The 16,680-nt window shown below is 41.7% G+C and overlaps 1 protein-coding gene across 2 annotated transcripts in view; it reads left to right on the top strand.

Moving 5' to 3' along the window:
* LOC138665134 (ubiquitin carboxyl-terminal hydrolase CYLD-like) overlaps positions 1-16,108 on the top strand; it is a 106,130-nt gene extending 90,022 nt beyond the window's left edge. Inside the window, exons 2-12 of one of the 2 annotated variants that reach the window (XM_069752352.1) lie at positions 4,029-4,461; positions 6,302-6,428; positions 9,030-9,168; positions 9,577-9,684; positions 10,944-11,023; positions 11,106-11,172; positions 11,273-11,405; positions 11,896-12,004; positions 12,423-12,541; positions 14,530-14,722; positions 15,494-16,108. In XM_069752352.1, the coding sequence (XP_069608453.1) occupies positions 4,029-4,461; positions 6,302-6,428; positions 9,030-9,168; positions 9,577-9,684; positions 10,944-11,023; positions 11,106-11,172; positions 11,273-11,405; positions 11,896-12,004; positions 12,423-12,541; positions 14,530-14,722; positions 15,494-15,681 (1,696 nt within the window). In that variant the 3' untranslated portion in view covers positions 15,682-16,108. The remainder of the gene's footprint in view (positions 1-4,028; positions 4,462-6,301; positions 6,429-9,029; positions 9,169-9,576; positions 9,685-10,943; positions 11,024-11,105; positions 11,173-11,272; positions 11,406-11,895; positions 12,005-12,422; positions 12,542-14,529; positions 14,723-15,493) is intronic. The other variant, XM_069752353.1, reaches the window with a different exon arrangement.
* Positions 16,109-16,680: the final 572 nt, after the last annotated feature.

Here is a 16,680-nt window from a genome sequence, read left to right as displayed (position 1 = left end):
TATCTCCCCTGATTTGCGGCGGGTGCTTCAGGAATTTCAGGCTGATAGGCCTGACCACTGTCCAGTGGGGAAGCTGTTTGTTCCTGATAGATGGACAAGTAAGGTAATTTCTGAGGTTCATTGTTCAGTGTTGGTTGGTCATCCTGGGATTTTTGGTACCAGAGATTTGGTTGCTAGGTCCTTTTGGTGGCCTTCCTTGTCTCACGATGTGCGTGCTTTTGTGCAGTCCTGTGGGACTTGCGCCCGGGCCAAGCCTTGCTGTTCCCGCGCTAGTGGGTTGCTTTTGCCTTTGCCGGTCCCTGAGAGGCCCTGGACGCATATTTCCATGGATTTTATTTCGGATCTTCCTGTTTCCCAGAAGATGTCTGTTATCTGGATTGTTTGTGACCGGTTCTCTAAAATGGTCCATCTGGTACCTTTGCCTAAGTTGCCTTCCTCCTCAGATCTGGTTCCATTGTTTTTTCAGCATGTGGTTCGTTTGCATGGCATTCCGGAGAATATTGTGTCTGACAGAGGTTTTCAGTTTGTCTCTAGATTTTGGCGGGCCTTTTGTGCTAGGATGGGCATTGATTTGTCTTTTTCTTCGGCGTTTCATCCTCAGACTAATGGCCAAACTGAGCGAACTAATCAGACCTTGGAGACCTATTTGAGATGCTTTGTGTCTGCTGATCAGGATGATTGGGTGTCTTTCTTGCCGTTGGCTGAGTTTGCCCTTAATAATCGGGCTAGTTCGGCTACTTTGGTTTCACCTTTCTTTTGTAATTTTGGTTTTCATCCTCGTTTTTCTTCTGGGCAGGTTGAGCCTTCTGATTGTCCTGGTGTTAATTCTGTGGTGGACAGGCTGCAGCAGATTTGGACTCATGTGGTGGACAATTTGACGTTGTCTCAGGAAAGGGCTCAACGTTTTGCTAAGGCTAGGTTCACACTAGCGTTGCGCCGCCCTGCGTCGGCGACGCAACGCGCGACGCACGTAAAAACGCGCGCAAACGCGCGCGTTTTGCGACGCGTGCGTCGTTTTTGACGAAAATCGGACGCACAGAAAATGCTACATGTAGCGTTTTCTTGCGTCCGACGCTAGCGTCGGAAACGACGCACGTGGCGAAAAACGCCACCAAAACAACGCACGCGTCCCCTATGTTAAACATAGGGGCGCGTCGCCGACGCAACGGCGGCGCAACGCTAATGTGAACGTAGCCTAACCGCCGTCGGCGTGTTGGTCCCCGGCTTCGTGTGGGGGATTTGGTTTGCCTGTCTTCTCGTCATGTTCCTATGAAGGTTTCTTCTCCTAAGTTTAAGCCTCGGTTTATTGGTACTTATAAAATTTCTGAAATTATTAATCCGGTGTCTTTTCGTTTGGCTCTTCCTGCCTCTTTTGCCATTCATATTTTCCATAGATCTTTGTTGCGGAGATATGTGGTGCCCGTTGTTCCCTCAGTTGACCCTCCTGCCCCGGTGTTGGTTGAGGGAGAGTTGGAATATGAGGTTGAGAAGATTTTGGATTCTCGTTTTTCGAGGCGGAGGCTTCAGTATCTTGTCAAGTGGAACGGTTATGGCGAGGAGGATAATTCTTGGGTTGTTGCCTCCGATGTCCCTGCCACCGATTTGGTTCGTGCTTTTCACTTGGCTCGTCCTGATCGGCCTGGGGGCTCTGGTGAGGGTTCAGTGACCCCTCCTCAAGGGGGGGTACTGTTGTGAATTCTGCTCTTGGGCTCCCTCCGATGGTTGTAAGTGGCACTTTTGTGAGTTCTGCTCTTGGGCTCCCTCTTGTGATTTCTAGTGGTATGGCTGCTCCTTGGAGTTAGCTGTCATCAGCTGCCTCCACTTATCGTCTCTTCTGCTCGGCTATTTAAGTCTGGCTCTTTCTTCAGCCTGTGCCACTTGTCAATGTTTCCTGGCTGGATTCACATCTCTGCTTGGATTCTCCTGGTTTCCTGACCAGTTCTGCAAAGATAAGTTCTGGCTTTGCTCATTTCAGTCCACATGCTGTGGACTTATTGTTCTGTGCATTCTATATTTGTCCAGCTTGTCAGTATGGATTATTTCTGTTAGCTGGAAGCTCTGGGAAGCAGATTTACCCTCCACACCTTTAGTCAGGTGTGGAGATTTTTGTAAACTCTGTGTGGATTGTTTTGTAGTTTTTATACTGACCGCACAGTATCCTTTCCTGTCCTATCTATCAAGCTAGACTGGCCTCCTATGCTAAAATCTGATTTCATTTCTGCGTATGTTATTTTCCCCTCCTCTCACCGTCAATATTTGTGGGGGGCTATTTTTCCTTTGGGGATTTTCTCTGAGGCAAGATAGGTTTCCTGTTTCCATCTTTAGGGGAAGTTAGATCTTAGGCTGTGCCGAGGGGTCTAGGGAGCGTCAGGTACCCCCCATGGCTATTTTTAGTTGCGCTGCTAGGTTCAGGGTTTGCGGTCAGTACAGATACCACCTCCTTCAGAGCTTGTCTCATGTTGTTCCTAAACCACCAGATCATAACAGACCACTATGTGACACCACTGTACGGACCACTATGTGACACCACTGTATGGATCACTATGTGACACCACTGTATGAACCACTATGTGACACCACTGTATGGACTACTGTGTGACACCAATGAGACACTGTATGGACCACTATGTGACACCACTGTATGGACCACTATGTGACACCACTGTACGGACCACTATGTGACACCACTGTATGAACCACTATGTGACACCACTGTATGGACCATTATGTGACACCAATGAGACACTGTATGGACCACTATGTGACACCACTGTATGGATCACTATGTGACACCACTGTATGAACCACTATGGGACACCACTGTATGGACTACTGTGTGACACCAATGAAACACTGTATGGACCACTATATGACACCATTGTATGAACCACTGTGTGACACCAATGAAACACTGTATGGACCACTATTGACACTACTGTATGGATCAATATGTGACAATAATAAAGCACTGTATGGATCACTATGTGACAATAATAAAGCACTGCATGGATCACTATGTGACACCAATGAAGTATGTATCGGTCACTATGTGACACTCACAAAACACTGTATAGATCACTATGTGACACAGATGAAGTGCTGTATGGATCACTATGTGGCACTAACAAAGCACTGTATGGATTACTATGTGATCTATGTAAATGGTTGTTATACAAGTGGCCAGTGCTAGGTACTGGACATGCTGCCAAGTTAAGATGGGTGGATCTGGCATAGTGCTCTCTGTCATCCCTGCAGTATAAATAGTGCTTTTGCAGAACACTGGCCACACAGAGCGTGAAGCCTCACTAGGTGAGTTACATCCTGAAATATATGATAAGTACTATAGGTTATGATAACAAATGACATGGGAAGAAGAGCAGGGGGTTTAGTGATGTTCTACATAATGCAGAATTAAGTTGTGAGCTCCACAGTTAAAGAGAATGATATTAGTGATCAGTTCCAACTTTCATAAAACATTTTAGCTATATCATGCTTAAAAATATTAAATTATCAAATAATGATTCTGAATATATACGAAGATGCCACACTGGTCTAATGCTAATCAGAACCATCTTGAGTTCATATGTTGACTCTGTATCAACATTTGCAAAGCTTTAAGCAAAATATAAGCCACCTTTCAAGGTCATCTTTCATTTAAACAGACCCTTGGCTCATCGCAAACAACCCACTTTATATGTAAGCTCGGAGTATGGCTCCCGACAACATTGGAAAAGCTGTTTTTCTTTGTGGAGGTCGCAGCGAGAGCGTGTTGAATGGCTGTCCATGTAATAATGACCTTCAGAACAGAGTGGTTCTCACACCTGGATACTAGAGGCCCCTTAAGTAGGCAGTTTCTTAAATGGACAATAAGCCATAATTGTACTTTGTTTTATGTTGTTGATATTTTGTTTATGTGAATGTCGAAAAAACCCTAAATTCCATGTATTAGTTATATGTTCTTAGATTCATCATCTTTGGTACCGGCTGCCTTTTTATTATGAGGTCTAAAATATTAACCTTTATTTTAGGTACCACACAATGTCCACTATGAATTCCATGGCTAAATCTCGGAAGCCATTTATTGTCCTAAAAGAGTTTATGACTGGTCGGCACAAGGTGGCATCTGGATCCATTGGTGTTTTTCTAGACAATGAACAGACACATGGTCGTATTATGGATCTGCCTTCACGACCAGAAGTGCTAGTGAGAAGAAGCATGGTGCGACTCCTAGGTAGAAGAGAGTCAGCCTTTTTGTATGGGATTGGATTACCTCAACGGCGGCTTCATCTTTTGGCCAACGAGAAGCTATTTCTTGCAGTTTGTGCATTACAGATTAGTGATGTTGTCAGAGTTCGTTATCGGGGCTATGCCACAGTGGGTGTGGCCACTGCCATTTGGGAACTTTCTGAAAAATCCGGACTGTGCGAGCTTACAAAGTTACTGGTTGAAGTTGAATTACTGGTAAGTAAATTCTTATAGGGTAGTTTATCCCTAACATATGCATAGCTTTATTTCAATGGTGCTCATGAAGTGCTGTTCTCCACCTGTTATTGAGATTATAAAAAGCAGGCCCAGCTCAGGTTAGTCTATGAGGTGGTCCCTCAAGGTAAGTAAAGTAATACAAAATGAAGATTATCCACAACTGGACAACCCCTGCTTAATCAGTTCAGGACCCCAGTCGAAATGAAACCAGTGAATACTCTACTCAGCTACAGCAGCAACGCTGTTCCAGCAATGTTGGCGCCACTGTTCCCGGAGAGCGACCTGACTTGCTGTTTCACGTGCCCATAAGCATTTGATGTTTATCTGCAGACTTTACTGCTTCATCAGAATGGACGTCCACCTTAATAGAATATTGGTGAGTTGCAGCCTAATAGCAGCCACTCATTGGGCGCTGCCTGTACATGACACAACAATGTCACGTCGCTTTCTGGGAACAACAATGCTGGTGCTGCAGCGCTGCAGGAAGAAGTACCAATGGTTTTTTATTTTAGTCGGGGTCCTGAATTGATTAAGCAGCGGTTGTCCAGTAAGCAAAGAACTAATACAGATAAAGGAAGTGATAAAGATCAGCTGAAAGCCATAAATCACTTCTTATGTAAAGAACAGCAGGTTCTTCAGGCACAGTACAGACAGTGTAACAAAACATAGCACATGACTCTCCTTACCTGGTGTCCAAATGAGCTGGTTGTGCTGACACAGGTAAGAGGAAGCACAGGACATGTAGTACTGGAATGTACTGTAGAGTAATGCTACTAGACAGCTGATGAGTGCAGAAAGTGATGAGCGAGCATGCTCGGTAACTCCTTATCCGATCATGCTCGCTCATCATTAGTGCAGAACTCTACTGGTGCAATGCTCATGCTCGTTTTCACACCTTCCATAGATACTGACTGTACGTGGTATCACGTGGTGAGTGTGGTTTATGTTTACAATGGCCAGGAATGGAGGAGTGTGATGTCAGGGTCTTCCTCTGGTATGCCGGATATTGCTAATATAATGAGTCTTACAGTAGTGTTATTACGGTATTTTTTATGTCTATTTTGTTCAAACTGTATCATTTATGGCATGGTATGAATAGTTGTGTACTGGAGATCCCTTCAGTTTTAGGCTCTATTCCTATGTTCAGCAGTTATATATGTTTTTAGATCCATTTTGGGATCATAAAGAAAGAAAAATAATGATCCACTACAAAACCAATCTATTTAAATGGGGATGAAAGTGTTATAAAATGTCTTCCGCTCGCCTCGTTTACAGCTGCTGTACATTATTCAGCTGGATCAAAAAAAATCTTGTTTGGCCAAAAAAATGTAGAGCAGTTGAAGCTCGTGCATGGAAGTGTATAGGAAAAGGATCACAAGGGATGGTTAACTGTCACGTCATCTATTAATGGATCCCAAATTCTCAGAGCACTGCGGATTGCGTTTTTTCATAGGTTTACATGGTACTGTAAACGCAATGGAAGCTGCTGCAGACCCGCAGCAAAATCCGCAACGTGTGCACATAGACTTACTTAAATGTTTATTTATTTGCATATATAAATAAATCTTTTAAACCTGTTGAGTCAGGTTTATTTCTTTTGAAAATCCATGTCAGAATGGCCGTATAATCATGATTATTAAGATGAGCGTTTTAGCTGGAAATGGACTCGGAAAATTTGGTATGTAAGTAAAGCAGCCGCATCAGGTCTAAGATCTATTTAGTAATATATGCAGTATGTATTGTGAAATCTTCTGACGGATCCTCTTTAAAAAAATCTTTTACTAGTGTTACGGTTACAATGCTTGGTAATATTTTACAGGACGGAGAGTGCTGCGATTCCTCCATGCCAGTAATAAAGGTTGATGCAGGCGAAGTTCTGGCTGTAAGCTCTAGTGTACAGCGACATCCACAGTACAGGGGAAATGGACCCAGGCTGGATGAAGAAGGTGAATGTACATCAAAGACCATAAAATAAAACAGTCGTCTACTACTGTTAGATAAATAAGTTTAACTAAACTTTTACTCTTTTCTTTTTGATATGCTGAATCCCAGTAAATGCCATGGAGATTGGTGGGGTTATGGGTCCTGAGACCTCCTTCCGCTCTGCAGCTGTGTGCGCACTGAACGTTTCTGCACAGTCGGGGTCTCAGGAACCATATATATATATATATATATTTTTATGATGTAGTGAGGGGCTTCGAAGTGGAAACTCCCAGAAGAGTGTTCAGGTCACTTCTTTTTAGCTGCTTAACAGCTTTCGAAACTTGAAGATGTACAAAAAGACTAAACATATGCACGGCAAGTTGGGTTTACATTGCAGTGCATATGTTCATCCTTTTTACCATTTTTCAAGCGATTTTGCAGGCGGGTTCCTGAGCCAACCTACCTGAAATAGACACAGTGTGCACATACTCTTAAATTTTACTTACATTTTAAGAAAAGGATTGACATTTTCAAATACTGAAACATCAAAGGGATCTTCTGAAACTAATATTAATGTCTAATATAATATTAATATCTATCTAATATTGATTTTCATCCTAAATGTCTCTGTTTATTTTAATAATATAATAGTTTTTCTAATATTGTTAAATTAATAAGTCCATTAATTTTTTTTTTTTTTTTTTACCTATTTCTGTTTAGATGACGCTTCATTTGTTCATCCCCAGTGCATGCTGGGATATTCAAACGGAATGTCATAAGGCGGCGGAGGCTGAGGTCACTGCCACAGCCTCTGTTTCCTCACTGAAATGAAGCAGGATTGGTGACATCCATTTCAGGGGTTGGGCTGACATCTGCTGCACTGAGCATCGGTTGTCAACACCAATGAATGCTCAGTACGAGCTCACTTCTTACTGTGCAATATTCTTCTCAGAGCACATTGACATTGCGCTCCTTCTCTTGCTTTAATTATAAATCATCAGCCGGCAACAGAGCGCACTGTCACACTTCTAATTAGAACCGGTGAGGGAGTGAACTGTCACTGTGCAATGAGAATAATAAGGCATACTAAGAAAGGAGCGCATACTGAGCATCCATTGTAATTGACAACCAACAGATGCTCAGTACAGCAGGGACTAGGATGTCGATGTTGACGCTGTTTCAGGGTGGGAACTGAAGTTGTAGAAGTGACTGCAGCCTCTGCTCCCTAATGGCGTCTCGTTTGAGTGTCCCAGCATGCACTGAAGACTCTCATACAAAGCGTTATCAAAGCAGAATAGGTAACTATAAAATAAAGCAGTTAGATTAGAGAGGAAACAGTAGGAACCTTATAATTAAACCATATTAGAAAAACCATTATATTATTACAATAAATAGAGAAATATTTAGGATGAAAAATCAATATTTATTTTGGACATCCCCTTCAAGCATCAGATGATTTTGGTATTTTGGATACCGATCTAAGTTTTTTGACGTAATATCGATGACTTTTAGTTTCACTGTCTAACAGAATGTGCGTCAATAAAAGCTATCCCAGAATTCCGTCTGCCTTTGTCATGACATACCATTAAGCCTATATATTTTACTCTGGGAAAGCCACGTGTTGGAAGGATAATTAGTAATCACTGTAATTACAATGTGTTATCCTTGAAGGCATTTACAACTATTATTTAATGTCTCTGGCCTGATTTGCTCACATATATTGTTACTGTAAATTTTTATCTTAGATCACTTTCATATAGAGTTTCAATATATTTGCATTAATGTGCTCTTTGTGGTCTGTTGAATGTATGGATTTCATATTTTAGTATTAGGGATGACATAATACATGGGTTTCTATACTTTTTAATAAATACTACTAAACTAACAGAGCACTGGTTACATAGAATATTAGACAAAAAAAATGTGTGCCTTAAATGTAAGTAAATGAGATGATTAAAAAGAAAAATCTTTTATCCTGAAAGGAACACTTCAATAAAAAATTCTAAGGGGTTGTCCAAGACCTAATAATAGTGAACCAAATTCTCAATTTCTATTTAATTTTAAAAACCAATTACTTTTGTATTGTACGGCTCATCAATTAAAATCCCCTACCATTCCCTCTGTACTTTAGCTTACTTTTGCTCTCCCTAAAGCGAAAGAATATGGAGAACATCCGGAGCAATGAATATAGCTCAATTCCTACCGGCAGTGGAGCTGTCAGTTCCGGCACCGAACAGTGTCAGTATGCTATTAAACTGCAGATTAACCCCTTATCTGCAGGTTAATAGCATTATTTTACATGACAGGTTGAGTATTAGATACACTGTTTGGTTTCAGACAACCCCTTTAAGCACTGTTGTGTGCATATAGGCATATATGAGTCTGTGGAGATTGGGTCAGGAGAGTCGTAGATGGTCTGGACAGCACAGTCCACGCTCAAATCGGGAATATCGAATATGTAAAAGCGGCCAAATCCTGCTCGTGTCCTCTGCAGGTATTCCATACACTAGGAGACAAACTAATCTCCTTCCAGCCATGGCCGCAATTACCAAATGTGATTTGAGCAATGCAGTTTAATATGACAATAACCTGTATTGAATATATCTGTCTCTTTTTCTGTGCAGATATGTACACTGTGCTAGAAGACCGCATGAAGGACCATCCACCTGTGCGTGAATCTGAAGTTCTGGAGAAGATTGTTGGACAGAGAAAAGGCATTCAAGGACACTTCAATTCCTGCTATCTAGATACAACGCTTTTCAGGTAAGGATTGTGAGAATCCTGATAGCATAAGGGATGTGTTCAAAAACCTATGTCATAAAAAATACTAAAATATTTAGAATTGAGAGTCCTCGGTGGTTGATACCTTTTAATGGCTAACTGAAAAGATGGTAACAAATTGCAAGCTTTCGAGACTACACAGTTCCCTTCATCAGGCATAGACTAATACAAAATCTGATGAAGAGACCTGAGTAGTCTCGAAAGCTTACAATTTGTTACCATCTTTTCAGTTAGCCATTAAAAGGTATCAACCACTGAGGACTCTCAATTCTAAATATTTTTCTATCTACTGGTTAACACGGTGCAAAGATATATACCGTATCATTCCTGTGTATAAAATACAAGACATTTACAAACCTGAATGTATGTTTCTGGCTTTTCCTTTCACAGCCTGTTTGCATTTTCCTCTGTCTTGGATCACATCTTACGGTCTCCTGATATTTGCGATGCCAAAGTCCAGCGAATCTTGCGTCAAGATATTGTGAATCCCCTGAGAAGGTAAGCTTTTGGAATACATGTAGATCTGGTCATAAATATAGCTGGTATAAAATCCATACATTGCTTATATAGTGCCAACATATGCATCTTTATATGCATTGTGACAACTCACTGTTCTTATTGGGACTCAAAATGTAAATTCCCTACTAGTATATCTTTGGAGTGTGGGAGAAAACTGGAGAACTTAGAGGAAACCCATGCAAACAAGGGGAGCACCGGTAGACTCCTTGCAGATGTTGTTTTTTGTCAGATTTGAACCCAGAGCCAAAGCAATCTTTTAGACGTTCTAGATGGGTCTAGACATCTTGATTTCCCATAGCATTTCTCAGTTTGATATATTTTTAGCTTAATAGGATTGGCATCATGCAAATGCACACAAGGATTAGAAACGTCAGGCCAACATAGGACGCAGCTATTTGTGACCTCGGAGTCAGTAGCCGTGTGGCCAGTGCTATTTTTTGGATCCCGAGGCCACCAGCTTTCTGTGACTAGAGGGTTAATGGACAAAAAACTCAAAAGGGAAAACCTCTGCCTCTAATTCACTAATGAAAGGATAATGGGTATCGGAAGGGCGAATACAACCAGTTGAGGGGCATAGCGCCTCCAAGAAAACGCATATCCACCCTAGATTCATGTTTTGAAGCTTGTTTTGAGCATAGATCACAGTGCCTTACCCTCATGGATTAAACATAAAAAGGCCATGGTGGGTCGACCACTAGATAGTCAGCAGGACCACCTACATTTGGGGGAAAAAGAGATGGTGTTGCAGGCTCCCGTTGATTGATCCATGCCTGGCCCTATCAGACAGGATCATTCAGCTTGTTCTGAGCAGATGGGTGTGGTGTTGCATTTTTTGGGATGAGGAAAGCATGTTCCCATGGTTGAGATGCACACTTTTTTCAGGCTACTGAATCCAAACTCAATCATCAGTGATTCTGTAAAGTCCTTAGGATTGCAGTCCAATCATTTTTTTAATATGAGTCAATATATCTACTGTATACGCCCGACCTCGTGCCACCGTATGGCTTCAACAGCCAACAAATCAAAAATGGCTGCATGCAACGTTTTCTGATGAGTTGGAACAATCCCATAGAGATCTCTTGGGTCACTTCTGCCATTAGTATCCATCTGAAGTTCCATGTGGAACTGTGGTCCATATGGGTAGTCTCCAAGTGCTCCTCATACTAATCTAATATACAACTTATGACATATTACAGGACCGTCATGTATTTCACATCATATGTACTTTGATTTTGCAGGAGTGGATTTGTACATGCAGAGAATGTCATGAAGCTCAGAAAACTACTTCGATGTGCCTCTTTCGTAACCGAGGAGAAAGGTTTCTTGACAATTTTGGATAGTTTTATCTATTTTCCGCATTGTGTGAATGTTGACAGCTTTATCCATCTCATTTCTTCTAGACCCAGAAGAATTCCTCAGTGCCTTGTTGCATGAAGTTCTAGCAGTGGAGCCTCTTCTTAAAATCAGGTAGGTTTTATGGATCCGTGACTGGATGAGGCATATATCAATGCTATATTGTCTTTTCAGCTGAATGACATTACCATTTTTTTGTTGTTCATAATTACAGGTGTAATAACAAGACCCAGGAGAGCAACAGCTATCAAATAATTGTAGAACGAGATGGAGCGCTAAAGGTTCCCAGTGTCCAGACTCTTATGGACAGATCATTTCGATTCTATGAAGACCTAACATTTGACCAGGTGATAATTGATTATCCCCCCAAAAATGTGTCCATCCACATGCAGATATGCCTTAGTTTTCGGCTTACTGTGATATTTATGCTTCTCTCTGGGATAAACCGTTTTATGACAATAGCAACAATACGAGCATGGTTGGGATTCCACTCATCTTCAGTGTGCATTTCATCTCTATGAGTAGTCTGCCAGTACTATAGGTGCTGTAACTTACTTTCCCTTTTTAGCATGTATTACGCCTGTCCTTATTACCTGCTTCTAAACAAAAATCTGCCTCTCTGTTATGTAGTCCCTCTCGGTTGCTAGAGACAGATATCATCTGACAACTGGCAGTGGGCAGCACGATAAGACAGAATGGAAACATCCAGTGAACTGCACTTTGAATTGTTTTTTTGGCACTTTACTTTTTTGTTAATCATTGCAATGATGACGAGATGAGGCTGCTTGTTGTGATAATGGTGTCCATTTCTGCTTACATGTGATATATTATTTCCAGGTTCCACGTTGTCTTATCCTTCAAATGCCAAGATTTGGCAAGAAGTTTAAAATGTTTCCATATATATTCCCTTCCCTAGAACTGGACATCACTCATATGCTGCACAAAAGTAAGTATCATGTTATGCATCTAGGATTGTGCTTCAAGCATTCTTGGCCTGGCTTCTACAAAGATTCTCTAGTTTTCTAGGTCGACAAATAATATTATAAGAGATGAGCTAAACCAAGTATTTATTGGAATTGGTGCAAATCGATTAACAGGACCCGGTTCATCAGCCATGTTGGAAATCTGTAGTCGCTGGACTCAAACCCTGAGGACCGCCCCCCCATACCTGATGACATCAGACCTGGTGCAACATTATTGTTGGAGGCAGTTCTCAAACCTCGCGTCCAGCAGCCATAGATTACTGACATGGCTGATGGTCTGAGTCCTGTGAATCGATTTGCACCAACTCTAGCCTTTAGCAATCTCAGAACATGGTTATTGTCGTCTTGTCTAGATTGTAATGTTTATGCGCTTGTCTGCAGGAAGCACCGTGTGCTGTCTATGTCTGAGTCCTGCTGAGTATGAATGCACTCACTGCCTTGCTGACCCACTAACCACAGACGGGAACGTTCGCCAGTTCTGCCAACTTTGTGAAAAACAGGTCAGCATCTGCAGTATAGGTACTGTATGTTCATATGGTGGTAAATTAGTAGGATAGCAAGTAAAGATAGTCATGTAAGGAGACTTTACAGCCTACCTTTGACCATGGGTCTGTTCACATACGAGTTGAAGATGGAAGCAACAATACAGTACTGGATTAGTAACACCATAGACAAAAGCAGTGCATGACAGACACCATTTATTTATAATTAGAGCTATTGGGGCCAGTAAGGTGTCTGCAGTTTTCATTAAAAGGGGTTGTCTGCTCATATATTAATGACCTATCAAGAGGAAAAAAAAAGCTGCTCTGCAGTACCCAGCAACGGCCACTACACATTGAATGTAGCTGCACAGTACAGCTTTGTTCACTGTTTTCATCCAACCACTGTCTGAGCTTATAATAACAGTGGGAGTGGTGGACCACCAACAAACTGATATTGATGTCTTATACCAAGATTAGGTCATCTATATCATAAATGGGTATTTTCTCTGTAGACAACAGTGGGATCTACAGTGGAGTCTCTGGTGTAGATGGTAACATAATCTGATTTTCTTGTATCTGGCTTCAATCATTGTCTTCATGCACCGGCTTCCGGAGAGGTTGTGATGGGCTTGTTTTCATATACAGTAAAGGATTAGACATGGGAGAACACCTGGATGTTTAGGTCTGGCCGAACAATTACAAAAAGTTTGGGTTCGGGTACCAGAACAGTACTCGAACCTGGACCCCACTCACTTGAAATGGGGGCTCGAACATCCAGTGTTTACTGTGTTGTAATGTGCATTTATAATACAACTATAGGATTAGTAATGAATAGGTGTCTTATAAACCCCTCTCCATTACTAAGCCGTGGGCTTGATGTCACCTAACAATACAAAGGTGACATCATCCCCACAAATATGAACCCCACTTGCCACCGCTACAGGGCAAGTGGGAAGAGCTGGGCATAGCGCCAGAGTTAGCGCATCTATTAGATATGCCTTTTTCTCGGCAGCTGCAGGCTGGTATTTTTAGGCTGAAGGGGGGCAATATCCATGGCCCCTTACCAGCCTGAGAATACCAGTCCCCAGCTGTCTGCTTTAGAAAGGCTGTTTGTCAAAACTGGGGGGGACCCCCCGCCTTGTATTTAAATAATTAAAAAATATGTTGTGGGGATCCCTCTATTCTTGATAACCAGCCTTGCTGAAGCTGACAGCTGGGGGTTGCAGCCCCCAGCTGTGAGTTTTGCCTGGCTGGTTAACAAAAATACAGGGGAGCCCACATCATTTTTTTTTTTACATTATTTATTTACAGTGCAGGAGCGGCAGATGAATACTCCCATCCACCGCCCCTGCTCTCGCTGTTATTAGCGGCAGCATGTGTCGGATGATGGGAGCAGTAGTCCTATCACCAGTGACTGGAGGTAAACTTTATACCTCTGATCACAGCTGAGCGCTCATGCTGTCTTTTGACAGTGTGGGAACTGCGGCTCTCTGACCTGCGAGGATGATTTCACCACCAGAAGTGGTATTTGCCGTGCTGTTCCTGGTGAAGTCCGTGTTCGGTGTCCGTGCCCGAACAGTTGGTGTTCAGTACTGATGCCAAACTTTACGGTTTGGGTTCACCCATCTCTATAAAGGATCAGCAGAGGTAGAAATACAGCAGCGGCCTGAATCAATAATAAAAGGAGAGGTGGGTTTCAAAGTACCTCAGACCCCCTAAAGCTACTTTAGCTATAGTCATAGATCACAACTAGGCTTTATTGGAGCTGAACCAAAAAGAAGCCATGCAACAAGTGCTGAGAAGAATACAAAAACAACCTATATATACTGACTTGCATAACACTTCTGAGTTTGTTGGACTTCTTCTTTCACCAAGTAGCTTGTCCTATAGTCATGATCGCTTTGCAGTATGCACAATTTTTACACATCCAATACATATGTGCAGAATGTTACAGCCATATATATGTAAGGTTCGGCCTCATCATTTTTTATCTTTTCTACCACCAGGTTCATTCAAGCAATCAGATGAAGGATCATAAACCCACAAGACTTGAAATACAACCTAACATTCCAAACAAAAAGCAAAAGCTTGAATTGTTGGCCGTTCTCTGCATAAAGACCAGTCACTTTGTCTCATTTGTAAAATATGGACCAGACAAAAACTCTTGGGTCTTCTTTGACAGCATGGCAGGAAGAATAGGTAAAAATATGCTCAAAGACACTTGGTCACATACAATAGTTTTTGGTGTAACAACTTGTAAATATCAGCAGTTCACTACAAATAATGAGAAAAAGTGCAATAACATTGCATTAAAGGGGTGTCCGATACCCAAAGTAATTTTCCAAACATGACATTTCAATAGTCTAAATAGCTCAATTATGTTTTTTTATCCCATTTTTCTGCTGTTTTCTCTTCTCCCCCAATGTCATTCATGTCTGTTGCTTTTGGATCACAGTATGTGAAATCTCTGCTTTGCAGTCCAACTGGGTCTTTTCTGGGCGCATACACTAACCTTTCCACGCTGAATGCACCCAATCACAGCTTGTCAACTCAATTAACAGTCTATCAGTATCAGATGCTGTTGGACTGTGATTAGCAGAGTCTGGAAGGGATGAAAGTGCAAGCCCCCAGAGAAGACTCTGCAGAAACGCCTAGTTGGATTACAAACCTGAGATTTCACATAGTTCGCTTCAGCAGAAACAAATCTGAATATCTCTGCCGTGGTGTGAGGCAGCGCAAAAAAGTAAAGAGCTATAGAATAAGTGGAGCGCAAGAATTTTTACATGTATTTAACTATTGTTTTTAACAATTGATAGGTCCTCTTTACCTATGTCAAACAGCTGGGAGTGATTATTTTTTGTAGATACTTTGATGCATTCCTCAGTCTACTGTCTAGCAGGCAATACTTAGAAGGATAAAGTATTTTTTATGCTAAATGTTCTTTCATTAAAAACCTCAGTTTTTTCATAGGAAATGAAATCGGTACAAATGTCCCTGTGGTCCGAACCTGTCCACAACTGGGAGACTATCTATCCATGCCTGAGGAGGAGTTTAGTGCTGTGGACTTCACCAAGATGGACGCACTACCTAAAAGATTCTTTTCCGACATCTACATGTGCATCTACCAACGCCCAGATCATTGCATGCAAAGTGGTTGACAAGACAGATCTTGGTGAACGAGGATGAATCTTGGACAATCTTGTTCTATCTATACTTCCCCGAGAGCTAAATCAAAGTAGATGGTTGACCTAAACACATTTCTGACAGCTGACACAGAAGATGGAAAGAGAAGGAACCAGGTATCTAATGCTGGAACCATTGAAACTCATCCTGGCTTCCTTTTGATTTTTCATTTTGAGAGGGCATTTCTACAGACTTTTTAGAACATGAGCAAGCAGAAATTGCTTTATGGTTCTGAACTATCTTAATTTTTCTTTAATTAGTTTTTTTCTAATTGTATATATTTATGAATAATATAAGACACTGTAGAAACATATTGTACATTTTAGATGTGTGGTGGTTAGGTATACGAATTATGTGTATGCATACAAGGGATCTTGTGCAATAAAATTACTTGTATCACCCAACTTAATGTATGTCCTCCAAGTGTGTTATAAAGATGGTTATGGAAAAAGGTTCTAGGGCTGCCCGTCAGCTACATAAGAAAAAGGTATGCTGCAGTCTGCATTGCACTTCAGATCAACATCTGGTGCAAGAGGAGTTACTATTTCATCACTGACATGTAAGTGGTCAGTGCCGTAAGTGGGAACAACTAAGGACCATGATAGGCTATGGCTGTTATTTTCCATCGTCTCGTTCAGCCAACACCTATCTTCCCCATAGAGCTGGCCGAGCGCTCCTATGTTCTCTATGAGACTCCTATGGTGGCGATTTAGCTCTTAGAGATCAAAAAGATTGCCCGTCAGAAATCGAAGATGCGGAATACTTCTGTTCCCAACATAATCTATCAGGGTAGAGTCTGAAGCACCCATAAAGTTAACTGCTGGCTCAACCTGTCGTTATTGGTGGGTTCAGCTGACTTTAGTGTATTGGGACCTTTACGTGTGCTGGCTGGTACAGTTGGTCAGCTAATAGGTTCCATAGAAGAAACTGTTTGTGAGTCATAGAGACACAACAATACCCCTCAGCAGTGGCAT

The sequence above is a fragment of the Ranitomeya imitator genome, chromosome 2 (assembly GCF_032444005.1).
Source record: "Ranitomeya imitator isolate aRanImi1 chromosome 2, aRanImi1.pri, whole genome shotgun sequence".
Taxonomy (NCBI): Eukaryota; Metazoa; Chordata; class Amphibia; order Anura; family Dendrobatidae; genus Ranitomeya; species Ranitomeya imitator.
The sequence above is the reverse complement of the archived record's forward strand: the minus strand, read 5'-3'. Positions and strand labels throughout refer to the sequence as shown.